Source organism: Rhipicephalus microplus, chromosome 4 (assembly GCF_043290135.1).
Source record: "Rhipicephalus microplus isolate Deutch F79 chromosome 4, USDA_Rmic, whole genome shotgun sequence".
Taxonomy (NCBI): domain Eukaryota; kingdom Metazoa; phylum Arthropoda; class Arachnida; order Ixodida; family Ixodidae; genus Rhipicephalus; species Rhipicephalus microplus.
The window spans coordinates 109,189,491-109,217,142 of NC_134703.1; the positions used below are offsets into that span (position 1 = coordinate 109,189,491).

At 46.9% G+C, this 27,652-nt stretch overlaps 2 protein-coding genes across 2 annotated transcripts in view; one reads left to right on the top strand and one right to left on the bottom strand.

Moving 5' to 3' along the window:
• Positions 1-13,062, bottom strand: part of LOC119172815 (trypsin-like serine protease domain-containing protein masquerade) — a 76,053-nt gene extending 62,991 nt beyond the window's left edge. The window contains exons 1-4 of the mRNA XM_075893485.1: positions 12,877-13,062; positions 10,914-12,170; positions 8,299-8,967; positions 2,258-2,406 (exon numbers count right to left, since the gene is read on the bottom strand). Coding sequence (XP_075749600.1) covers positions 2,258-2,406; positions 8,299-8,967; positions 10,914-12,170; positions 12,877-12,949 — 2,148 coding nt within the window. The 5' untranslated portion in view covers positions 12,950-13,062. The remainder of the gene's footprint in view (positions 1-2,257; positions 2,407-8,298; positions 8,968-10,913; positions 12,171-12,876) is intronic.
• Positions 12,963-27,652, top strand: part of LOC119172816 (CRISP/Allergen/PR-1) — a 63,248-nt gene continuing 48,558 nt past the window's right edge. Inside the window, exon 1 of the mRNA XM_075893146.1 lies at positions 12,963-13,117. Within this exon, the coding sequence (XP_075749261.1) occupies positions 12,963-13,117 (155 nt within the window). The remainder of the gene's footprint in view (positions 13,118-27,652) is intronic.

The window sequence follows — 27,652 nt, forward strand, 5'->3', positions numbered from 1 at the left end:
GTATTTCGTTGTTTACTTCCTTCTCTCTTTCTCACTTTTCTTATTGCTTTCTTTCCTTCTTTCATTCTTTCTTTTTCTTTGTTTCCTCCTTTATTTCTTTCCTTTTTTAGTTCTTTGTTTCCTTTTTCTTTATTTCCTTCTTCAGCTACGTTTTCTTTCTCTCCTCCTTTCTTTCTTTCTGTCTTTCTGTCTTTCTTTCTTTCTTTTTTTCACATAGCGCAACGCTCCCTCCTAACCGTTTCCTTCACCCATTCTTATAAGTGGGCCTTCACCCAAGTGCTTAGCAGCGCAACGCTTCAGTTGCTGCAGGTCATGACGGCGGTCATATGCAGGCGACAATGAGTGCACGGGGATCGACAAGTTTTATAAATGACAAGTGACGACAACAGATAAGACTGCACCATATCAGAAGCAGCTTATCGCTGACAACCCTATAGGCTATCGGTATACCAATACGCATACGTGACCGGCTCATGTTCGAAGTCACGCCTGCGCTCACGAGCATATATTTTTTTTTGTGTATCATACACGCACCGATATTTGTGAGTCATGAATAGCTTCGCTTGAAAATTAAACACCACTGGACAGAAGATGTGAGACGACAGAAACGATGCAAACGGACAGATGCGAAAGCTGAACCATATAGGGGAACAGCTAAGACAAGTTAACTCTTTTGACCAGAAGTATTTCAGACAGATTGCGTCAAGCACAATGAAATCTGCAGTGATCACTTAGAGCTGCTCGACCCTTGCTTATTTCCTTGCCAATCGAGTGAATAGATTTTCTACAAATTTGTCAGCCCTGAAACACAAGTGACTTTCGGGTAATACTTCCTTGTTGCAAACGAGGCGAGAAAAAGTAAAAGCCCTTGAAGTCTTATGCTCCGTCATTGTAACTGTTACTTGCGCATAACGCATACAACAATTATGAAGAGTATTTGTCTCACGCAGCTGGATTTGCCCGTATCTATTTCTCTCTCACACACGCATTATTCTTTTGTAATAATAAAATAATAATTATCGGGGTTTAGCGCCCCCAAATTCTTATATTATGAAAAACGCCGTAGTGGAGGACTCCGGAAATTTCGATGACCTGGGCTTCTTTGACGCGCACCTAAATCACACGCGCCTCAAGCGATTTCGCCTCCATCGAAAATACGGCCGCCGCGCCCAGGAATCGATCCCACGACATGTGGGTCAGCAGCCGAGTGCTTTAGCCACTAGATCACCATTGCGGGTTTTCCCTTTTGTATATCTCACCCGGACAAGGCTGCCACGTTGATAATCATTGTATTATAATATAATAATAAAGGGACACAAAAGAGAAACAACGAGTTTGTCTTAAATTGATAAAGTACACTCTGTGGACTCTAATCACACAAGTTTCCCAATCATATGTTTCTTAATAGCGGAGAAATTCGTTTGAAGTTTCATTTTCTAATCGCGCCAAAATTTCTGTGCATGACGTAACGAATTTTAAAATGTATAGTTCGCATTTTCGGAAACTTCGTGTACTAGGTTTATGGCACTCGCATATGATAATGCAGTTCTATTTTATTGATTATCGGCTACGTGAGACGCAGTAGACGCCTTCAAAATTTATGAAATAATGGCGTTTCGTGCGGGAATTTCAAGGTGGCGTTTCCATCTGCGATTCTTTTTCGCGCATTATTTTTTTTTTGTTTACGAAGTGTCGTCTCTCGGTAAAAATGGTGTTTACGGGATTGTGAAACAGCATTTTACCAGTACACGGATGATCGTGTTGCTTCTTTTTGTACCTATAAAAGAGTTCATTGTTACACTCTCAAGATAATAGTTTTTCAGCAGATAACCACTATCATCAATGTGAGCCTCAGACGCAAGCCGTACTAGTCGCGCTCCTTGATTACGCAGCTGCGGCAGCTGAATTTCCGATGGAGGCGGAAATGTTTTAGGCCGTGTGCTCAGATTTGGGTGCACGTTAAAGAACCCCACGTGGTCGAAATTTCCGGAGTCCTCCGTTACGGAGTCTCTCATAATCATATGGTGGTTTTGGGACGTTAAACCCCACATATCGATCATTGATTACGCAGCTTCTTAAGTTGCTGATACTGTAAGCTCTTGTCCTGGTCATTTTCATTAGTTCTTGTACCGGCCTTGAGAAGCCACGCCTTTTCCCCTTCCACTTCGCGGAACCAAAGCAGTCCGAAGTTTGGTGCTGGTACCATCCCAAGATGACTTTTAACACAAACGCATCAACGCAACCAAACTTTACTCACTTGCCAGCACCACTCTCCTGGAACAGAGTCCTTGCCCCCCGTGATCCTTGCTGCATGACGTCGGTCGGGCGCGGAACCTGACCCGCCCCCTTTCACTCCGCACGTCGAAGGGCGTGGTGGGCGGCGGCCCTTCGCTACAGAAGGGGCCCCTGAAATGGGTAAGAATGATCATGAAAACACAGACACATCCGTGCTTGCGCAGTCAGAAGTAGTAAATCCATCGATGGTTTGTCGAAGGAGAATACTTTCCAACCTCCTGGACGCTTTCCAAGGATTGTCTACAAGGCTACCTGCGCGAATCACAGTTGTATAGGAGAAGCCATGCAAATCTCAGTGACGACTGAACGATTAAAAAAAAGTAACGTGTAGAGAAACAACCATTTTTATATCCCTGGCCAAGCATAGACACCACATCAACGACGTCATGGACAGAAAAAAAGTATCTGTGATTGTCAAACAAAAAAGCGTGACAAAGAGTTTGCTGTAATCTTTACTTGTTTAGTCGACAGCTGGTACAATAAACCTAACGGACAGTGCCTGAAGCCACGTTGTTTGCCATCGTTACGTTCCGTGCCTCCCTATTAAATGGATGAAGATTTCATCTGTGAACCGGCGTTCACAGATTAAATGCGCAAACGCCGGCTAATAAATATCTTGGATTGAGTAAACAGATGAACGGAGAGAGGAAGAAACACCGTATCCGTGTCTGTTGGTGTCGTCGGTTACTTGCCTTTCCCAAACTTATTTTTCTAAAGAGTGTATTAGTTACTCCCCACAGTGGTCTAGTGGGTAAGGCACTCAGCTGCTGACCCACAGGTGGCGACATTGAACCCCGCCCGCATTTTTGATGGAGGCGAAAATGCTTGTAGCTCCTAGCACGTATTTAGGGGCACGTTAAAGAACCCCAGGTGGTCGAAATTTCAGGAGCCCTCCCTTACGGCGTCTCTCAAAATCATATGGTGGTTTCAGGACGTTGAATTTGAACAAATAAGAGTGTACTATGTATACCTTTTGAAAGTCCCTGTATTTTTTGAGCCACGAAAAAAAAAACGTTTGGCACAATAAACCACCTACCCTTAAAAATGAATAACATTAACCGTATAAATATTTAAGAGAGGCGTAACATAGTCATGTGCAAAGCGAGTGCAGTAAAAGTCCTCGGAATGCGTGTAGATTGTAGTTTTAAAACAGCGAAGATAAAGAAAGTGACTTGGGGGAAGCAATGCGTGCGATAGCAACGAAGTGGAATGCGGCAGTTTCGGGCTCTGACGTGGATGCCCAAGAGCGTGCTCGAATTAGGAGGCATGCTTATATGCTTTACGCTAGTGACAGCGTGGAAAGGCGTGCTTGTTTAATCCAAGAAGCACGTTACCTCGGGCCCTTTCGGCATCTCAATTCCAAAAGACGACGCATTTTGACTGGTAACACGCGCCCTCAGGAAACGTGCGACTTGAATTGAAGGTGTCATGACACGGTCACACAAAAATTTGAGGTTTCGAGGGAAAACTAGAAGCAGAGGGTCTATTATGCCTATACAGATATCAAAAGTGGGCCGTAAAAAATATTTCATTGCGAAACAGGCCCTAGAAGTTACCGACTGTAAATCCCGTCCACCGCCGACGACCATCACTTTGCCTTGGCGCCTGTGACTCCCGTGAAACAAGCAGTGGTGCCGTCGTCTCCTACCACAGTTTCAGCCGATGTTAACCACTCAATTTCAGTGACAAGTGGAAGAAAGCTCAAATACCTCGATTTCACGCCCCGCTGGCCGCGAAAACATATCGTTCGCCGAAATGCAGGCGCTCGCACGGCCAGCTGCTTATTACGTCATGGCTCGTGAGTGCGCCAGTGTTGCCCGACTCTCAGGCAGCTTGCATGCAAGCTGCCTGAGACAGCAAATTAGGTGCTGTACCAAATGCGCTCGAATTTTGCTAGCTTACTTGTGAATACTTAAGGATGGACACACGGAACACAAATTATGATCGAAATTCGGGTATCAAGGCCCCTTTACACAAGCGCACTTTTCTACCTCGTTACTTGTGCAAAGAAGGTCAGCACGTCCGTAAGGTCGCGCATGGGCTGGGGCACACCACGTAAGGGCCCGCAGCTGCCACAAGGTGTCACCTCAAAGGATGGATGGACGGATGGATAGAAATGGTTGTACCCTTTAGATCGGGCGGTGGCTTGCGCCACCAAGCCGTAATACTTAATGAACCAAAAACTAGATTTATTTTTTTCCTTAAATAGCGAGGTTGAGGATTCGTACTTTGCAGCGAAGGGTTCAATTTTCACTCGTGTCTTGACTTTAGCCACCAATCAGATAACTTCTTTATAGTTAATTCTACCCGCTTCAAGTCTATTTTGCCCTCACTGTCCCTAAGCCCCAGTGCTTTGAAAAACTCTGCGCCATCAACCTGAACTACAGGGTGAAGCCCTTTACAGAACAATATAAAGTTGGCTGCTCACGCCCTCTACACAGACGTGGACCGGAGTGTACAAAGGCATGAGCTGTCTGCCAATCTATGTCAAGATAGGACACGAGCGACAACAATTCCCGACTGTTCCGAGTACAAATACTGAAGATTAGCCAAGGTGTTGGTGGTAATGTCCCTTAAATTGATACAGCGCCGCTCAACTTGAGCATGAAGGAAGGAGAGAACAGCAAAGGTGGAAAGTAGCGTAGACCATAATAATCCTGTTGCCGCCATTTACTTCTTTACTACTTCCTATTTTCTTTTTTTTTCATGCCCAAAATGAGCTGCACAATAGCGATGCGACGTTCAAACTATGCAGCTTCTGCCGGAACCCCCACGCAGCCTTCCACTGAGCCTAGTCCCGCTATTAATGAAATCCGGTGCGATTAATCTCCGCTAGAGCCGCGATCATCGGTTGCCATCGCGTGCTTTTACGCGCACATAGAACTTACAACGACGAATTGTAGGTTGTTATATCGATCAGGACTTTACATGAAACCTTACGGCGATGCTGACGGCAAAAATGCGTGTGGTGTGCCGATATCATTGTTGTCGCAGTAGTGTAAGAAGAGGTCACATTTTTTTATGTAAAATTGCGAACGTGGCAGTAACAAAGTCACAAAAGGGGAAAGATAATGCCTATATAGAAACGATCGCGCGATTACGAACTGAACAAATTAGATATTTAGATTTAATTACTGAGAAAAAACACAGCGTACGCGAGCCATAAGAGCATCAAGGAAGACGCAAAATATAGGAAGAGCCAATATAAGAGCACTGCCCGAGAGAAGGAATAATCAGCAACCGTAGGCTATAGGCATTCTTATTACATCTGGCACATAGTACACGAAGCAAATGTTTTTTTTAGAACATGTGTTTCCTAAATTTACTAGGTAACTAAACTATGGCAGTGACTTCAGACGCAGCCAAAACACGTGTCCTGTAGAACATTTCCTATATGCGGCACCGAAGACGTGAAACGTATTCTGTTACAAGTTCAGCCAGGTGTACCGCAAAGGCGCCGAAACGAGTCATTTGTTCTGCTGCAGAGCTAGTTGTACCAATGTGATTTTTCAAAGGTAGTTTGAGCTGTAGCAATAAACGATATGTAATAGAATGCACATGAACAAGTGCCAGCGCTCAACCAGGTCCGCCAGCAACTGCGCATGCACACAGCGTATGTACCTAAAGCATTGCACATAATCGACGGGCCGAAAGCTGTCTTTCAGCAGCAGCAAGGATACTACGGAAAGCACACAGCTTATCAGCAAACACTCGTAACAGTGACATTTGTATACAATGTTTTTATACTGTTAAAACAAGCTTATTAGGTACCACCAAACACAAAATCACCGGTCTTAAGCGTCGCTCTTTTTCACCTCATATCCCCGGATAGCTTCAGTTGATATCGACTGCCCCTTCATGCATCCTTTCTATGGGTGCTCTTTCTCTCCCTCTTTTGTTTTCATCGGAACTTGAAATGCCCGAGCCAAGCTATTTGCTTGAAAGCAGGAAAACGCAAAAAAAACAAACCCTAAAACTAAGACTTGAAGATAACCAGTTTTTTGTAATCTGCTTTTCTCAACATCCTTGTTTCACATACATATCCATGCTCGCGTATGTGTATCTACTACCATCATGAAATGCTGGTTTTCGTATTACCTTGCGCGTGGAAGTGATGCATCCTTTTACAGTTCCGGCCTTATGAAGCGCGCGAAAAAAATTAAGTACATCCTGTATCGGAACTGACTACTCTAATTTCTGACTCTTTATACGCGATTCGCAATGGTGCTCGCCCAAATCGGGTCACTATGTCGAGAAGGAGGCGGGAGTGCGCTTTTCTTTTTCTTGTCGAGCGTTGTGTCACCAGGTTATGCAAAGCGTGGCCACAACTGGGTCCCCTCCTGCCCTTGGCACGCGCGCTCTCTTCGACGCCCACTAGCGGCACGCTGCGCGCTCTGTTAACTAAATGGTAGGCGGGGAAGGGAGGACACCTTCCTGCTTCCTTCTCCAGCAACAATCCCCTCCCTTTCCTCTAGGTGTGTGAATGTAGTCACGTGGCGTCTACATCGCATGAACCGGCCCAAAATAAAGAAAAAAAGAAACAAAAAAAGGAAGTCTTGCCATAGACACCAAAGCAGGCTTGAAAACCTAGTAACTGTCGCGTCTAACTGCTTGTCAGGGAAAGTGGAACGACCACATCTGAGTCATTTACAACGGCACAAGGTCTTCAGCGTATACAATATTGTTCGGTGTTACGTTCCAGCGTCAAAGGGGGTTCCGTCCAAGGAGGATTAAAGAACTTCGCTTATGGAGAGTTGAGAAACAGCTAAACAAAGAGCGCAATGCACATGTAGGGCCTAGAGACAGGATGTAAGAAGGGAGTGGTTGACAAGCTTACTTGGCTAAACATAATTGATTGATTGATATATGGGGTTTAACGTCCCAAAACCACTATATGATTATGAGAGACGCCGTAGTGGAGGGCTCCGGAAATTTAGACCACCTGGGGTTCTTTAACGTGCACCCAAATCTGAGCACACGGGCCTACAACATTTCCGCCTCCATCGGAAATGCAGCCGCCGCAGCCGGGATTCGAACCCGCGCCCTGCGGGTCAGCAGCCGAGTACCTTAGCCGCTAGACCACCGCGGCGGGGCTACTTGGCTAAACATAATTATTGGCAGATAACTGTGTAGCTTGGTTGTTACCAAGAAGGATTTACAAAATTCTTGCTTGGTTTTCACAGATGTGTGCCACACATATGTGGGCGAAACAATGGTGGGAAAAACAGCAAGGATGAATGATACATAGTAAATATATGGAACTCAACGTCTTCACACTCGTCCTTGTATCTGCAACATTACTCGAAGTCTGTAACTTGTGCGAACGCTTTGACTGATGGTGAGATCCCACACACACATGTCAACGCGTTTACTGCTCATTTGCTTCTTTCCTTCCCTGATCTCTTTCCCTCGTCTTTCAATTCCCCGTTCCCATTCCGTCTGCGTAGGGTAGACGATTAACCGAACACTTCTCCTGTTAACCTTTCTGTCTTCCTTTTGCATTTCTTTTCTTGCTCCACCTCATCTTCCTCCTACTCTTACTTAGATACTAATTTATAAAAACGCGAAGTGAAAAAAAGACAACTCGCATGGACTGTGTGAAGTAATGAAACTCAAGCTCTCAATGTACGATGGACTGTAGTGCACTTGTTCTTTAATAGTATTGTAAAGTTTTATCGCAAGCACTGCCAGACCAATACAAGAAGAAGAAGCATCAGGAAGCACGATAGCAATAAATGGGGAAGCTCGATTTTGAGAAAGGCATCACCTCTCACTGTGCATATAAAAGACTTTCTTAACTACATCGATGGAATCGAGTGATTCTGCGAATACCCTACGCCATATCCCAAACAGTTCATGACAGCCTGGTTTTGAATTCCTCGGATATCATTTCAGGCTATGCGTTAGGAATACGATTTCGGCGAGTCAGAAACGTTCGAAAGAAACGAACACGAAAATCACGCACGTGCGAAGCGTTAGAGTACAAAGAGACGCGCGACTTACTCGTTGTGCTGGAAGGCAATGCGGTCGCGATCTCGGCGTCTTGGAGCAAGAAGCTCGGCTGTTGAAGCATCTTCCTCGGGGGAGCAGTGGCTACGGGCTTGGGTCTCTGCTGGATTTCAGGCGGCTGCTGAGCCTCGGGTCGCGCCACCTGCCGTGGTGGCGATAGCTGTGGTCGAGAACCCGGGTCGGGGTTTAAGGCTGCCCGTGGTGGCGGTTCCGACGGCGGCGACGGAGGGGGTGGGGGATTATCCGGCCTCAGCTGGTCTTCGTTGACAGTTGGAGAGGCGGCCGCGGCTTCCTCGGCCATCCTCTGCACTTGGGCCACGTTAGCACAACACACCAGACCTTCCTGTGGACACAGAAGTCTCGGATGAATGGCGTTCTCGCCAAAGCAGGCGAAACGCAGGTAACTCGAAATGCAGTTGCCCGGGCATGGAGGAGCTCTTTGATGTTGGTGGTGCTGATGTTGTTGCTGCTGTTGATGTTGTAGATGTGGCGCAGCGGCAAGGGCATTGGACTCCCCGCCTCCCGGTCTCTCTTCGGAGCTGGAGGGCCTCAAGGGCCTCAGGATCGGCTGGTTAGACGCGTCGTTAGCCAAGCCGATCTGGGGTGGACCCTGTTGGTTGTCCCCTTGAAAGTCCATGCTGCTGGGACTGGGAGGCCTGGGTCCTGCAAAGAGAGTGCGCTGCTTCGTTGCTTCCGCTTAATGTAGTGAATGATGTGTGAGCTAGGTGTCATGCAGATGCCAACACATGTCACGCAGTTGGCATCGTTTACAATGCATATCAGTGCGTTTTCGAATAAGGCAAACAAAAAATGGAGCACTAGCATAACCTTGTGCGTTAGCTCGAGGAGTTAATTCTATAACTTCGGTTCAGCCAGACGTCCATGTCTGGATCTCATCCCTCTGTTCTCACTGCATTAGTTATGTCACCGAAACTCGGGAACGAACAAAAGGCAGTCAGCTTTCTATGTTTTGTTTCTGTTTTGTGTTTGGCGTTCTCGTTTGCTTGTACTTCTTTGAATTTTGGTTACAGGCTTGTGAACATGCTCACACATTGTTGCTTCTCGCAATATACATCCACAAAAGAAGCGCAATTGGCACTAATTTTGAGGAACAAATTACAAACTTCGATACATGTACAGATTACATGTGATTATTCGAAAACAGGTAATGAGTAGAAATTGTTTTTCTTTGCTGGGTTCTACTATCATTGTCTCACCTATCTTGCTGTGGTACCGTCCTTCGTAGGAGCGACCATCGTCTTTATTTAACATGCCCAACATTACGTCCTCCTTTTATGGGGCTTCTTTAGTTTATATAGCTGCTGTAAGTATTCCTTGCGTCTCAATGTGTTGAATGAAGGATGCATCACGTAATAATGTTAGTGGACATTACGTGTTCACTAGCACCGGTAGGGGTTATGAGCTAGCTTGATCCTAATTTTGACCATTTAAGTGATGAAAACAGCGTGTTGAAGTATTCCAGAAAAAAACAACCTTAAAGAATTCACTAGTTAAGGTAGTCGATCAATGAATAAAGTCAAGATTGATCAGAGAAACACATGAATTTTTCTATATTTTGCCATATTTAGGCTTTATGTCTACTGAAAAAAAAAAATCGGCAAATCCCACGTACGTTGAGAATTGACGTCATGCGAAGCATGCGGAGGGAAGGGGGTCATGTTGTAATTATTTTATTGGGAAGGGGATCATGGTGCAATTTTTATGAAATGACGCTAAGTATATGTATAGACGTTGCACGCGCAGGCATATGTTATAGAGTTGCAGATGTTTATATAACGAGTTGTTTGCGCTTGCGCAACGATGCCAGTGAGAACGTGAGTATTAGCATAACCAGAAGTGAAAAGGTGATATGAAGCGCTGGTATCCCTGGACACTGTTTCATAAATCAATTTCAGCGTAAGGCATCTAACTAAAATTGACGTTAACCCGACGTGACGGCTGTATCAAGGGAGTACATATGTAATGTTTATAAAGTTTAATAGCGTGCACCACTGCAACCGCTATTGACGTTTCACGAACATTAGGGTACATTTTAAAAGTAGTTCCGAGGCCTGGCATGGCTCTGTGGTAAAATGCTTGATTTCTACGCACAATGCTTGGGTTTGATTTCTGCTGGGATCCTGACATTTATTCTTTGCATTCGTCGGGTCAACGTTGCCGATTTAAGGTATTTCTTAACGTTCACATGTTAGAATTGCCCAAGTGTGGCCTCATCATTCCTGGGTAGACAACCCGTTACGCATACCCGCATACCAGTCGGACATATCTACACACTGGTATGTGCCACCGTTTGGCAGGAAGTGTTCGACGACGTACGTGCTGGTAATGTGTCTTGACCAGTGCGTTATATTCGTCAGACCATCTTACCCTCCCATACTGATTTCGGTTCACGACAAGTTAAGGGGTTCATCACGAGAGCATCCAGACGTAAGCAGCCAGATAGATAGATAGATAATAGATAGATAGATAGATAGATAGATAGATAGATAGATAGATGCTAAATGTTCTTTCAGTTCGCAATGAAAAGCTTCGCATTAAAAAAAGATACCACGGGCACTAGGTAATATCAGAATAGGCGTCACACTTACCGGGGCGTTGCATAGACCCAGGAGGGTGGTGTTGGGACGGCCTCAATCGCTTCGGAGGGCCAAGTCCTTGTTTGACCGGCCGAAGTCCACCTTGTGGTGGTCCCTGCGGGGGCTGCTGAGAAGGCTCTCTGCGTGTACCATCCGGTCGGCCTTGCTGCGGAGGTGCGACATGCTCGTGCTGTGGTCGCCGGTGCACTCTATCACCACCATCCAGGGCTATCTGATCTATCATGGCCTGATCGACGGGTATTACTGCATTCAGCTGGTCATGGGCCTGCGGGTGGTTCTGGTACGGACGTTCCTGTGGTATTATGGCACCGAAGGGTCTTTGCTGCTGCACTGCTGGTCTCTGCTGTCGCATGGGAACCCCTTGCTGTTGCGCGAAAAACCCGTTTCCGGGTCTCTGGCCGCGTTCGGGCTGCGAGCAGCAGATGGTGCCACTGGGACATGTCGTGGTGCGAAGCAGGAGCTGCGCGGGCTTCTGGCAAACGCCGCTCAAAAATGGGGGAAGACAGCGGCCGTCGCAGGCCGGTATGGGAGGCTCGGTGGTCGTAGCGGCCGCGCTGATGCAGCAAGAACCACCCGTCGGGCACGAGTGAACCGGAGACACGTGGTCGCAGAGGATGCTGAGAAGCGGGGACACGCACGATCCGGGGCATTCTGGGAGCTTCGCTTCCTGGACTGCATCGTGGGATGGAGAGTGATCTGGCTGCTGGTGCTGCTGTTGCTGCTGCTGAAGTACGCCATCCTGTGGTTGCTCAGCCTGAGGGGGACCGTCCGCGGAAGTGCAGCACACGGCGTCAGGACCACAGGATGGCGAAGACAGAACGCGGTGACAATACTGGGACAGTCCGTTACCGACGCAGACACCGGTACACACATCACGCTGCGTCGGAACCTGCGTGGGCGGCGGTAGTGGTGGTGGTGTTGACGACAGCCGCTGCTGCTGCTGCTGTGGCGGTGCTTCCACTGCTGGAGTTACAGGAGGGAGGGGTGTGGGAACGGTCGCGTTGCTGTCTTCGTCAACTGCAGTAGCAGGTGAAGTAGCAGGAGCCATTTCGTCTTCGGCTAAGGGTGCCGAGGTCTCCACTGCAGTGCCACCCAGGCTAAACTCCTTGGGCACGCAACAACGCAAATAGCTGGCTCCGCACTGAATTTCGTCCACTACTTGGTCGCACAAGAGGGCGGTGATGGCGTGCACGCATTCTCCTGGACACCCACGAGCTTTGCTTGTGGATGTAAGGGAACCCAATATTCCTGGCAGCAAACGAGAACGCATAAAATGCCGATGTTAATGTCAGAAGTACTATTTATGCACACGCTCAAAGCGTGAATCGTTCCTCAAATGCCAGTGACAAAACGCACGCTTCATTCTGAGAAAAGTCGGCTTCAGTGTGTCGCCTTTGTCTTGTTCGATATAGTGCTATCCATTCATGAGAAATTATGAACCAACTGGCCCAGCAACGTATTTTGTTAAGCTACGATGCTCAGTTCTGTTGTAATTGTGAGGCAAGTCAGATCATTTGAATTTATCGCTAGGTTCGTTGACGAGTCAAGCGGAGAAAACAAAACATTGTCTCAGCCATGACATATAAACATGAATTCATTGCCTAGGCAAACATTAGATGTTTTGTTGCAACACAGACTTGTCCTTAAGCCATAATATTTTGTATGTATATATTTAATAAGTTGGCCCAGGCTTTGCTGAATCATCACACATTGTGACAATCGAAGCGTACCGGCTGCTATAGTACACCGAAAGACGCGCCGGACATGAATGTCCCAAAGCATGCGGTAAAAGACAGCGTAGTTAGTGCTTAGTTTCGCATTCATGATACTTCTTCATATGGTTGAAGAATAGGGGTCTTGTTTTAAGTGCACAGTTGACAAGTGGAGCCGGATTTTCTCACGACTGACTTAGTATGGCGACCTTTCATGCTAAGATCTCAAGCGGTCCCCTTACCCGAGAGTATGGCAGACGTGTCCTGTGCTTGAATACGAGTGGTCGCCAGGAGAACCAACGGAAGTACGAACATCTTTGCTGGAAGGATGGCGAGTGACCGAGTCCTGCCGAGACACCTCGACAGCGTCGTGATGCAGCGACCGCTGCTGCGATTGGCGCGCAGCACTGCAGCCGGATGCGTTAGAAGCGTCGGGACAGCAGCTGAGAGCCGAGAGCTGGTAGTGGCGCGTCGCTGGTTCACGTGCGTACACGCGAAAAAAACTGCGGTGACTAGAGGTAGGGGAGGGCGGGGCGGGGGAGGGATAGGAACCGCTGCTTCCGGAAACCAGTTCGGGCGAGGTCGTCGCTCCCTGGGTCGGCAGAGCGCCCCGGGGGGAAGGAGGGGGAGTTTGAAGAGGAGGAAGAGAAGGAGAGGTATGCGTCTGTCCGTTTCCAGGTCAGCCGGATCATGCACTTTCCAAGCACGAGAAGGTCACGGCCAAGGACGGCCGTTCAGCAACACCTGCGGCCGGCACTGGACAAGAGTCGGCCAGACGAAAAAGCCCCCCAAGGGGCTCGCACCGTTACTCTTGAGGAGGTGAAATTTGCTCCTCCCCATCGCCCTTCCGCCAAACCACCCCTCCTCGTTACGTTGCCCGCCCTGCACGGATAACGCTGCGTGAACTAGAAAACGGTGTGGATGATTCCCATTTCGGACGTCCTTGCCCACCGAGCTTAAAGCCAGTACTTACGCAGAATATGTAATTCTACGTATCTATGTGTCTATGTAATTCAGTCAGTTACGTCATTCGGCACGAACTCCTGAGAAGAAGAAGAAGAAGAAGAAGAAGAAGAAGAAGAAGAAGAAGAACAACAAGAAGAAGAAGAAGAAGAAGAAGAAAAAGAAGAAGAAAATTTCTTACCAACTTTTGATATTGGATTGGATAAACTTTTATTTGGTCCTCCAAAACACAGATCACTGTGTTGCGGGCAGCTCCCACGTGGGTACTGAGATGCCAAGCTCCTCAGCTGCCTCGCGGGCTTGGTGGACAGCCCAGAGCTGATCTGCCAAGCACGAGCTGCGGATTGCCGCCTCCCATCTGGCAGAGGTGATGTTCGATATATGAGCGAATTTGGTGCACTGCCAGAGCATGTGTTCTAATGAAGCTATTTCCCCACAATGTGGACAAAGATTACTTGGGTATAGGTCAGGGTACATGATGTGTAACATTTTCAAAGTAGGGTACATCTGCGTTTGCAAAAGCCTTAATGTAAGTGCTTGGGGCCGGGTTAGATTTTTCTGAGTTGGAGGGAAAATCCTTCTAGACAGGTAGAAACGTTTAGTGAGCTCATTATATGTTGTAAGAATTTCCCGGTTATCCCCTTCACCGGTAGAACGCATCCCCGGGGAGGCGCGGTTGGAGAGTTCTCACGCCGCCTCGTGTGCTGCTTCATTGAGATTGGGAGGGGAATCGTTTGATAATTGAAGTCGGAACAACAAAGGCCTTCAAAGATTCATACCCACATCAATTTTTTGGCAGCGTAACTGTAATAGAGATGTCGTTTTTAAGAATAAAACGGATGCGCTTGATCATACGGTGGATGCAGCGAAAAAATTGATGGTCAGTTTTGTGTACGTATAGCTTTTCTTCCGCATTGTTCCTTCAACCCACACCTTCCTTAATGACGTATTCTTTTGCTGGGGCACGAAGCAATGACGCAGTCGTGAGAAAGACATCAGAAGAGTCACGCCGTCCGCGGTCATGTGTGGCTGCAGTGCTTCCTTACACGAGGGCCGTGTTAGAAGCGTTCACAACAACACGGGCAGGAATGATTCCTGCGGCTGTTTCAAATGAGTAAAAATAGCTAAACCGACCTTTGAGAACCAAGCACTGACTTTCGACATTCAAGATCATCTATGAAACTATGATGTCCCATTAGATACGGTTCGATATTTTTCGGTAAATTGAGAAAGATCATGAAAGGGCGCATTTGATTAAACAAAACTGCCCGAAGAAGCGTCATTTATAGTCACAATTGTAGCGCATCTGTTTTTTTTTAATTTAATAGTAGCTTAATCTCGAGTCCGGCATTCCCTGAGCTACCTCATCAGATGAAATAATAATGACTACTGGGCATCATTGGCGAACTCAAAAACTTTTCAGCAGCTGATGGCAACAACTTAACGGCAAGTTTTTTTAACCTACACTTGATATTGTCAAGAACTAGACTTTGTTAATGTCATGCGATAGCACAGTGTTATCGCACCAAACGCCTTTTTCTGAGCAAACATAGGAACATACGTCGATGCAGCGGTTGATTTATTATCTAAGATACAACAGCGCGAAGAGCGAAACGAAAAGATAGCACTTGCTTTGTCCTCTGGTCCAAATCATTTTTCTTTTTTGTTCCTTTCATTCTTCCTTTCTTTCTTCTATCTATCTATCTATCTATCTATCTATCTATCTATCTATCTATCTATCTATCTATCTATCTATCTATCTATCTATCTATCTATCTATCTATCTATCTATCTATCTATCTATTTCTTTCTTTCTTTCTTTCTTTCTTTCTTTCTTTCTTTCTTTCATGCCTTATTGCCTTCTTTACATTTTCTCTTTTCTCTATCTTTCCTTTTTTCTTTCTTTCCTTCTTTCGCACTTTCCTTCTATCTTAGTATCTTTCTTTTGTTCCTTTTATCTTTTTTTGCTATTTTTTATATTTTTTTCCTATTTCCTTGTTTCATCCTTTCTTGTCATTTTTCTTCCCTTTCTTCTTTTTTTTGCTTCCTTCTTTCTTTATATGTACCTTTACTTCTTTCTTTCCTATTTCTATCTTTCTCTTTTCTCTTCTTTCTTCCTTTCCTTCTCCTTTCTTTCTTTTCTTGTATCTTTCCTTTTATCTTTACTTCTTTCTTTCTATCTTTCTTCCCTTCTTTTTTCTTCTTTCTTTCATTCCTACTACTTTCTATCATTATTTGCTGCCCCGCCGTGGTGGTCTAGTGGCTAAGGTACTCGGCTGCTTACACACAGGTGGCGGGATCAAATCCCGGCTGCGGCGGCTGCACTTTCGATGGAGGCGAAAGTGCTATAGGCCCGTGTGCCAAGATTTGGGTGCACGCTAAAGAACCCCAGGTGTTCGAAATTTCCGGAGCCCTCCACTACATCGTCTCTCATAATCATATGGTGGTCTTATGACGTCAAACCCCACATATCAACCAAACTACCTTCATTTCCCTCTTGCTATCTTTCCTTTACTCGCCCGCGGGTATGTGCCACTATCTGGCGGGAAGTGTTTGACGACCTACACGACGGGTTGTGTGACCTTATTTATGTCATGACCAGCGAGTCGTATTCGTCAATTTCTTACCTTACCATACTAATTTTTGTTTGCCCCAATTGCCAGAGCACCGAGACGTAGGCGGTTTTATAGATAGATAGATAGATATATAGACGCCAGAAGTGCTTGCAGTACGCAAAGAAAATACTTCGCACTTAATATTACTTCGTAATTAACCACGCCATATTGTCCACCTCGGCCCATACACGAAGTGTTGTGGCCGTCTAGTCTGTTGTGAGCATTACAGCTAGTTAAAAAGGGCAGCAGTTTAGTTAACAGAGTACCAAACGCGTATTTAGAAAATAATACTTCCCTATCCTTGTAAACAACAGTACCTCTTGGTATGTGTGTATAGTAGTATTTACTCAAAAACCTGGCAAGCTGACAGGGGGTACATATGCCCCATCCATAGATAGAAGGCTTGTTTATGCCGCATCGACGGCGAAATTAACTGTGATGAAAATACATTTTCTTATCTTAATTGAAGTTCAGTGCACATGTTCTATGAATCTTATACACTCATTCAGATGGCCCCTGAGAGGTGGAGCTTAACTGTCACCTTCACACTAAAAGAGCCTTGTACAATATAAAGAAGTCACAGCATATCAACGAGGTGAATGATGACGAGTTGGGCGAAGCGGACGGACGGCCGGACGAACGCGCGGACGCGCAGACGCACAGAGGAAGCACGGTTGGATGCACAGATGGCCGGATGGATGCATGGACGAACGCAGGGACGAACGGACGCACGGATAGACGCACGAGAGGACAGACGGACGCATGGATGGGCGCGTGGGTGGACGCACGAGCGGGTGCACAGACGGACGCTCAGACAGACGGACGCATAGACGAACGCATGGAGGAACGCACGGACGGACCGATGGACGGACGGACGCATGGATGGGTGCGTGGGCGGACGCACGGGTGGGTGCACGGGCGGGTGCACACACTGACGCTCAGACAGACGGACGCATAGACGAACGCATGGGCGAACGCACGGACGGACGGATGAAGGAACGCACGAACGGACGCAAGGATGAACGGATGGACGCACGTATGGACGGAAGCAAGAAAGAACGGACGACCGGAAGCACGGACGGAATGGCGGACACTTCACCCCACTCATCATCATTCACTTCATAATTATGCTGTGATTTTTATTATTTATCATGCTGGAAGTAACATCCTCTCGTATTGTACCCTTTGAATTTTTCGGCGTATATGCATTTCGATGGATGGATGGATGTATTGATAAGGTTGTACCCTTTAGATCGGGCCTCCTAGCCACCTAGCCGTAATACTTAGTGAACCAACAAGCAGATTTATCTTTTTTTCCTTTAAATAGTGAAGTTGAGGACTGGTACCTTGTAGTAAAGGATTTAATTTTCACTCGTGCTTTGATTTTAGCCGCCAATCAGATAACCTCGTTCTGGTTATTTCTACCCGCTCAAAGTCTATTTTGCCCTCGCTGTCCCTAAACCCCCATGCTTTGAAAACTCTGCGCCATCATCCGGTACTATAGGGTGCCCTTCACAGAACATTATCAGGCGTTCGGCAGTTTCGTCCTCCTCTCCACACTCACTGCATATCGTGTCTACCCCTTCGTATTTGACCCGATAAGTTTTGATTCGCAATACTCCCGTCCTGGCATCAAACAGTAACTACCCCGAGTATTATCACAGATCCTTTCCTTGGCAATTTCCTGCTTGAAAGTACGGTAGATCTCTAGTGCGGTCTTTTTAATTATGCCAATTATCCCCATGTCGGTCTCCGTTATATGTAAAAGTACCACCCTCTGCGGCCAGTTCAAGAACTAGCGAGAGGCGACTACATACGATTACAATGGGACGCTCAGCCCACGCTCTAAGGAGCTTCGCTACTAAAAGAAAAAGACTTCTTTACGCAATGCGGAAGGGTTCCAGTCAAGAAATAAAAACAAGCTTAGGCAGCAATACTCAGGTCGCCAACCTTTTTTTAACGACCTAAGAAATACGATGGAAACAGAGTACAGTGTGAAAAGGAGCCAGGATTCGACGTGCAATGATTTACTGACTCTGTCTCCGCAACGAAGACGAAGATAAGGAGCATGAGCCGCCGCCAGGGGTAAGCCTAAAGATTAATCTCATTTCGTTGCGTGTGTTGCGAACGTTCGTGTAAGGGTAAGATTAACGAAGCGCGTATGATACAGCGCGTTCTAGGCAGGTGTACTAGTCTCGGACACCTGCAGTGCGCTTGACCGTAGTTCGGTATCTCGCAACCCGGTTTGTCCCGGCGGGGTCGAACACGTGGGAACCTCTAAAAAGTGGCGTTTTTTTTTTCTCAAACACGCCGTATATTACCGTACGTGACAGAAGTCCATATAGATCCCAATCCTTCACGTGGGTATTTATTCCGGTTGCGGACTTCACGTAATTAGTCAAAACTGCCCTGTCAGAGCTGTAATAGGAGCCGCTTATCGGCGTTTGCTCGTACGATACACGGCACCGTAAACTAGTAAATGGTTCTATGTGGGAGCCGTTCTATTTTAGACATGACTATGTCATGTGCTTAGCACACAAACGTTCAATGAAAGTAATCTGAGTAATCGGTTACATTTTGACAATTTACCGCTTACAATTGTGAGGCTGTTGTTGGAATTAGTTATGACGTTCATCTCTGTACCGTGTACAAGTCTGCTATAGACTTAGCGTTCGATAGCTGGTTGCTTCGACCACTTGGCGTCAATTCACAGCCATTTTAGTGCACGGTAATTGTACTTATTTGCATATAGTCATAATCAAACAATATCTATCTATCTATCTATCTATCTATCTATCTATCTATCTATCTATCTATCTATCTATCTATCTATCTATCTATCTATCTATCTATCTATCTATCTATCTATCTATCTATCTATCTATCTATCTATCTATCTATCTATCTATCTATCTATCTATCTATCTATCTATCTATCTATCTATCTATCTATCTATCTATCTATCTATCTATCTATCTATCTATCTATCTATCTATCTATCTATCTATCTATCTATCTGCCTGCCTGCCTGCCTGCCTGCCTGCCTGCCTGCCTGCCTGCCTGCCTGCCTGCCTGCCTGCCTGCCTGCCTGCCTGTCTGTCTGTCTGTCTGTCTGTCTGTCTGTCTGTCTGTCTGTCTGTCTGTCCAAGTGCTGTGGCCGGAAATCGAAGTTCGTGACGTCACGCTGCGAAGCAGAATGAGAAATCGTTTAAGAGAAAATGCCGCTAGAGTCATTTTATCACAAACGAAAACTTGTCTTCTTGTCACAACAGTGGTGACACACACACTTCCTCTTGAATTATTTATTGTCACATGAAACCTCCATGCTCCTCTGAACTTGTGTCCCAGCTGCAGCATGCATGTCATATATCTCCTACACCAAGTCACTACACTGAGCCCATATGTTACGTATGGTTCACTTGAGGAAGACAAATGGTCTGCTCTTCCCAGCCGCCGCTGCAAAATTCCAGATTTGCTCAGCGATACCACAGCCACTTGATGCCGAGTCGTGGTATCATCGTGTAGCATACTATCGTAGAGACTTCCCAAGTTTAGGAGTCTGCGTGAGAGACCGACAATCTAATCGCGTGCGCTGAACCTAAACGCCAACAACTGTCATCGCGATTGGCACCAGCCGTGACTGACTTCGTTGTGTAGCTCCCAGGCTCTCACTTTTCCCTGTTGATTGAGCCTCGCGTAAAAAAACCCATTTCGGGTAAAAGTCCAGCTGGCCGAGTTCCCTGTTTGTTGTCTGTTGATGTTTGCGATAGCCAAGGGTGTATCCCGGTTTGTATCAAGTTCAGGGTCAGTTGACATACAAAACGAACTGACAAGCGATAAATCTGATTTTTTTTCGTTCGTTTATTGCACTGTTGTTGATTTGTGGCCTAATCCGCTCGGAAGTCAACAAATCTTGTCTTTAAGAAAGTTGGCATCTCACATCTGTCTTCGGAAACGCTAGCGATTTCTTTTTTTTCATTCAACAATTTACGCCGGTGCATGACAATCTCTACAGCATTGAGGCTGCAACGACTCTGCCTCATTGAGTACATTACACGCAATAACATAACAATAGAGAATTTAGTGGTGATAGTGACACAAACATCGTATATAGAACGTAACCGTTGCCTAAAGGGCCCCCAAGACACGCACTTCAAAGGCGAGGCAGTACTTCTTTTATCGCTTTCACTACCTTTTGTACAAGCGCTATCTTCTTCTCGTCACTTATTTACATGAAAAAGAAGCAGTGAGCGCTGAGCCAGTCAACATTTAGCGCTTTTGACTACATATATGTACACACGCTATCACCCTCGCGGTCAGAAACGTAGAAAACGAGGTGAATTTGGTTTATTGCGTATCACGGTCATGCCAGACAAGGCAGAACTTAATTGCATCGACATGGAAAAGCATGGTAGGCGTCAATCTACAACACACCTCTCTTATATTGACCAATCGAGAGCTCATTTCATTCTTACGTCACGAGAGCCAACAGCTGGCGTCACGAATTGCGTCGCAAGGACAGGTGACGCGGGGAGAGAATAACGCGCACGTTCTTCGTATTTTCAGAGGTGGGTTAGAGCCCTTAAACTGTTATGAAGTTGAGCACCTAGCGAGAAAACAATCTGGCACTTTGGTAAACACCAGGCACTCAGTTGAGTGTCGATTTGAGGGCAAAGTGAGTCGCTTGCTGGATTTAGTGCCAGACCGTTGTATCGTCCGCGATGTCCCCTCTTCGAAGACCGCTTTGCCGATCAGGGCCCTCTTCACGGACTTCTATAACAAGCGCCAAATCTTTTACTTTTCTCTGAATCTTTACCTCTCTTAATCTATTTTAATCCCTCTTTCTTCCATTCCCTCATGAGCTACTGCTGAGTTGTCGCGCTCGGATGAAGACAGTGGCGGGGCTCACTTTTCGATTTTCCTCTTTAAAAATCGTAGCCGCCCATTCCCCCCGCCTCCTCAATGTAAGAGCAGTAACGTCTCTTTCCGCTAAAAATTGATCAGAATATGAGGGTGCTAAAAGCTGCTACAAGAGTTACGAAATGTGCTTCATGTAGGGAGTATGTACAGAACTCTACTGAAATACAACAAACACTGCTGGAGTTAACGAGCAGTGCTAATTGCTCTAAACACATCAATAGACAGAGTCGGGCACCTTAACTACAGGACGACCGTGGTGACAAAGGACTGCAACACAGAGAGACAAACCATGCTGACTGTGCACGAACGCATTTCACTTGTCCACAGCGCTCATGAGTGTTCTTTCCTCCTCACCCTTATTTGATGCATAGACGAAGTTATCAATTGGATTGGCTAAACCTTTTCAACGCACAGCAGCGCGCTTACTGGCTTTTTGTCCTATGAAACGTCTTGTCCTAAGCTCTAGCCAGCAATGTGCCGCTATAATAGCATGTTTATAACTTATCTTAACGTGCGAAGCGTTTCTCTTTACATTTGCAGGTAAAGGAAATGTGTGCTATACAGAATGCGCAGTTATTGTTGTGTTGCGTGTGGCCTCTACAAGAGAACTACTCTGATAGTTTGTTGAGAAGTACACGGTCATTTCAGTAAGCACTGGTGGGCTTCTGCTATGCCGTAGTGTATTTTGCTTCGCATTTGTCGTTATTGCACACCTATTGAGCGTACCCGTGTGAGTGTCCTGTAATTCAAGTCTGAGGCCCAAAGAACGGCTTCCCGCTCTCCCATGGTATAGTACCCAGTACTCTAAATTGTCAACCACTTTTTTCTAAACACAGACTTGGTCGGCTTTCTGTTCTCCCATAGTAGAGTATCAAGTGCTGTCAGACACGTTTTCTAAGCCCATAAAGTCAGACCAGCGTCACCTGTGTACATGAAGACGTACTAAATATTTTAAATCAATAAAACACTTAGCGGAAAAGCTCCTTAAAGCGTGGGTTGTGTGTCTCCTGCATGTAGTAACCACCTCTCGTTTTAGTTCTTGGAATGTCCACTGGATGGCCGCGCTTGTATATGATGAATATATGATGAAAAGATGCGAGATTGCGGTAGTTGGAGTGTTCGCTAGATGGACGGACATACATACAGATGGACATACTTACAGACGGACATACAGACAGACAGACGGACAAACATATGTACATGCAGGCGGACAGGCGAACGGACATTCAGACGCGGCCAGCGGATGACTCACAGTTTACCGATAAAGCCCTTCGCAGCTTAGCCCCGCTCATCATCATTCACTCCGTGGATATTGCATGTTCCATTCCTCAAGTTTTGTTATATTATGATATGATGTGATATTACCGTCGTTTACAAGTCCGGCAAGAAACACTCCGACGCCGACTGTCTCTCTCGTGCGCCTGTCGACCAACCACCGCCCGACGACCCGAATGACGACTACTTCTTGGGAACAATAACTGCCGACGACTTCGTTGAACGACAGCGGGCCGACCCGGAACTTAAGGCCCTAATAGAATACCTCGAAGGCAGGACCGCCGAAGTCCCGAAGGTATTCAAGCGCGCACTTGCGTCGTTCTTCCTGCGAAACGGTCTTCTCCAAAAGAAAAACTTTTCATCGCTTCGAGCCAAGTACCTCCTTGTGGTGCCTTCAGCTCTGCGACCAGAACTCCTGCAGGCCCTGCACGACGATCCGACGGCAGGGCACCTCGGTGTTTCTCGCACGCTCGTGAGGATACAAGAAAGGTGCTATTGGCCACGTCTTGCCGCCGACGTCACTCGTTATGTCAGGACATGCCGGGACTGTCAGCGACGCAAGACACCACCGTCAAGGTCAGCGGGACTTCTGCAGCCAATTGAACCACTTCGCCGACCATTCCAGCAGATTGGTATGGACCTACTGGGGCCGTTCCTGACGTCGGCTTTCGGAAACAAGTGGATCGTGGTAGCTACCGACTACCTCACCCGCTACGCCGAGACAAAAGCTCTGCCCAAAGGCAGTGCATCCGAGGTAGCTAAGTTCTTCGTCAAAAATATCGTCCTACGTCACGGCGCCCCGGAGGTCCTTATCACCGACAGGGGAACGGCATTTACTGCTGACCTAACTCAAGCGATCTTGGCATACAGCCAGACAAACCACCGCAGGACGACAGCGTACCACCCACAGACCAACGGCCTCACCGAGCGGCTAAACAAGACAATCGCCGACATGCTAGCAATGTACGTCGATGTCGAACACAAGACGTAGGACGCCATTCTTCCGTACATGACCTTCGCATACAACACGGCGGTACAGGAGACGACGCAGATATCTCCATACAAATTGGTCTACGGAAGGAGCCCGGCAACGAAGCTCGATGCCATGTCACCCAACGTCACCGACGAAGGAAACCTCGATGTGAGTGAGTACCTTCAAGGTGCCGAAGAAGCCCGACAACTCGCGCGTCTCCGTATCAAGAATCAACAGACGACCGACAGCCGCCGTTACATTCTCCGACGACGCTTCGTGGAATACCAGCCCGGTGAACGTGTTTGGGTGTGGACGCCGATACGCCGACGTGGACTCAGTGAAAAGCTTATGCGACGGTACTTCGGACCGTACAGGGTGGTTCGACGTCTCAGCCCACTTGATTACGAGGTTGTCCCCGACGGCATCACAGACTCACAACGACGCCGATCGCGACCTGAAGTCGTCCATGTCGTGCGCCTCAAGCCGTTTCATGCGCGTTAACAAACTGAAACAGTGTTTTTGTAATATTGCTGTATCGTAATTTATTCATTGTGCTTTCTTGCATTATTGTTGTACATTCATCTTTAATCAGAGAATCGAAACGATGCCTTTTTCAGAGGGGGGCAATGCCACGTTCTATTCCTCAGGTTTTGTTATCACCCCAATACACTACACAATTCTCAGGACAAACCGCGCCTGCAGTTTTCGAGAAGCTTCAGGACTGTAGTAGATCGTTTCGATAAGATCACGCCCACTCCGCGAACTGTACAGATTATTCTGGAACCTACGCCGCCGCCAGCGCGCTTGTGAGTTCTTGATCGACGGCCGACGCTCCATTCACCACTATCAGTCCAAGACTGCTACTGTAGCCCAACTTTCCGTTTACTGCGCACAGGTTCACCCAAATAAACAATTTATTATTCGACTCGCAGTGTGCTCCATTTGTCCACGTCACGACCCCGTGACAATATGCTGCGCTTTTTTTTCTAAACAGAGGCCGTTGTGCTTATATCATTCTTTATATGTAGTTGTGTAATACCCTAAATCGTTAACCAAATAATCTAAACCCTTTGTAATCATTCATATTCTTTCTAAACATGATGTGCTCACCCAGGTTACGCTTGTTGCATTTCATGACAGTATCTTTTGGGACACCTCACAGTTAAGTACACAGTATGCTCGATATCGCCAGACACTTTTCGAAACACATACTATTGTCCTACCAAGGAGGTTTAAGAATTGTTGGAGTGGAAGCTCCTGCAGCCTTGTCAGCAAAAGTGAAGCCAGCTTTTGCTCTGTTAAGATTTTGGAAACAAGATCTTTGCTGGTAGTGCCGACTTTAAAATTATTGATTTATATGTGGGGTTTCACGTCCCATGACCACCATATGATTATGAGAGATGCCGTAGTGGAGGGCTCTGGAAATTTCAACCATCTGGTATTCTTTACCGTGCATCTAAATGTGAGCACATGGGCCTACATCATTTTCGCCTCCATCGAAAATGCAGCCGTCGCAGCCGGGATTTGATCCCGCGACATGCGGTTCAGCAGCCGAGTACCTTAGCCACTAGACCACCGTGGCGGGGGCCCACTTTGAAATCAAGTTGCTTTGATATGTTAGTGTAAACATTGCGTTAATTTTATCTTAAAAGATGGTTAGTTACCACTGACGAATGAACACACAGAAATAAGTATGAGTGGCTGACTCTCCAATGAACTTTGCCTCCTACTAGAGGCGTTTAGTAAGGAAAAATAGTAACGCTAAGACGCAGTTGGAGTGCTATGCGACCCGAAAATGTTTCCACATTGAACTCGTCAAGCGTACGAGGAAAACGCTCCGCCTGAACAGTGGTAATTTATCATGCCCCCTAGTAAGGTGGCCGCCACAGCCGCCGTCTTTCAATATATAGGCCCGGATTCACTTCTGCGCAAAAATTTCCGCATCAGCAATTTTTTTAAAACCTTCTTGGTTACTACATACATGCATACATACAGGTGACGACCGACCCACGCCTTAAGGAGCTTCGTCCCTAAAAAGTAATGTAGTGGAGCAGATGCACTGATGGGTATAGGCCCGTGAAAGAGGACGAGAAAAGACCCGCGCTGTGATTGCACTAGAGTCCGCTTCATGGCCGATCACCGTGGTGTTGCGCAAGGGCTCTAAGGAACAACTAACCAACCAACCAGTCAGCCTGTGCCACCTTTGCCAGCCTTGCATTGTGTTAACATACGGTCCTCCTTATTTACGACATAACATCAATAACCACAACTATATCCGCTGCTCCAATAAAAATTTACACCAGTGCAAGTGGCGTTGGTCTTGGTGCAATTGCGCACAACTGAAAGACACCCAAGGTGAATAAGTTGTTGCTTAAACGAGCCGTGTTCTCAAGAAGGTTGAATTAAATTAGTCTGTGACACAGACTAATTTAAGCTCGGTGATAAGTTGGGTGATAATCTGGGCATTTACGAAGCTTCGCCCATGCCTTTACGGCCATTGTTTCAACGTGGTTACAGACCACCAAGCTCTGTGTTGGCTTTCTACCTTCAAATACCCGTTGGGACGTCTAGATCGTTGGGCACTTCCCTTGCAGGAATGTGATATTGTCAATATGACATTCATGTTGTATACCGTTCAAGACGCAAGCATGCGAATGCCGATGCTCTATACCGCTCGCCAACAACACCAGTTGAGGCTTCTCTGTCACCCTCTTGTCACCACTCAGCACCACCTGACATGTTCTCGGAGCAGCGTAATGACATACCTTGCCTTGTTGCTCAACTACCTTACCAATTCACCGGCTGTCCTTTCGACGAGAGTGCTACGCCTCCAAGCAGTCCACTTTCCGTGCGAGACAAGATTTTGTACCACAGAAACTATACATGCTAGACGGTCGGAGGTGACTCCTTGCTGTCCCTAGTCATATGCGCTCTGACATCTGCGCGGGTGTCCATGCAGATCCCCAAAGTGCACACGCTGGCGTCCTGAAAACATATGCAAGGCTGCGTCAGCGATTTAATGGCGAGGAATGTATCGCTTGTTCAGTCTTGCATCACATGTCAATAAGGCAAAACACCTCCGCGGCACCTTGCTTGCACGTTGCAGCCGCTCTAATTCCAGGATTGCCCATTTGACCACGTTGGTAGTGAACTCCACGGCACCCTCTCGTATGGTTCTGGAAACGGATGAATTATTGTCGGCGTCGATCATCTGCTACGCTGAGACTGCAGCTCTCCTGGCAGCGACCACCCACGAAGTCGCATTTTTCATTCTTAGCAGCTTTGTTCTATACGCCATGGCGCTTCGCGGGAACTCCTCAGTGGTAGGGGGTAACGTGTTCATGCCGGGGGTCGTCCAAGACTTCCTCGCTGAATGAAACATCGTTCACAAGATATATTCCACCTATACCATCCACAGACAAATGATCTCACCAAGCGGTTCAACCGCACACTCGGTGACATGTTGAGAATGTATACCTCCTCCGACCACACCAACTGTGGCACTGTACTGCCGCTTTCTACGTTCGCATGCAACACCGCGATGCAAGCAACGAGCAGATTTTCCCCGTTATTTCTCTCGAACGGCCGCGAAGATTCCCATCCAATGAACACCATACTGCCGCACCGACTTGGTGCCTCTGAGCGCACTCCAACTTCTGTAGTCGCCAAATATGCCGAATACTGCTGTCAGTTGGCTCGTTCTCTGACAAGTGAAATTCAAGGTCAACAAAAGACGCATATTGAGGACTTTCACCACCCAGTTGCTATAGTGTCCAGCTGACTCCCTTGTTTGGCTGTGGGTACCTACCACATTCTTTCCTCTAAACTTCTGGCGTCATATAATGGTCGGTACAGTGTCATTGATGCCCCCCTCGCAGGTCAAAGACATCGTCAAGCCTCTCACACATTCGTCAGACTGATGCCGTCGAGGACGTAAGACCTTACACGTCGACCTTCTCGAGCCCCACTACGACCCCCACATTCTACCTTCTCCTCGATTTACCAGGATGGCTACACTTCACCTCAGCGGTAATGTAGAAAAGAAGATGGCCAAACTGGTATGCGTGTGTGAAAAAGGACGAGGAAAAGCCCGCGCTATGATTGCACGAGAACCTGTGTCGCCTTCGCTGATGCTGTGCCACCTGTCCCTGTTTTACCGCACAGTACTGCTTCATTACGACCTCATTACACCAGTAAAACTCATCACGGTAAAGGAATACGTAACTCGTTACGCTAAGAAAAAAAAAGAACGCCTTCCTGCCCTACGTTAT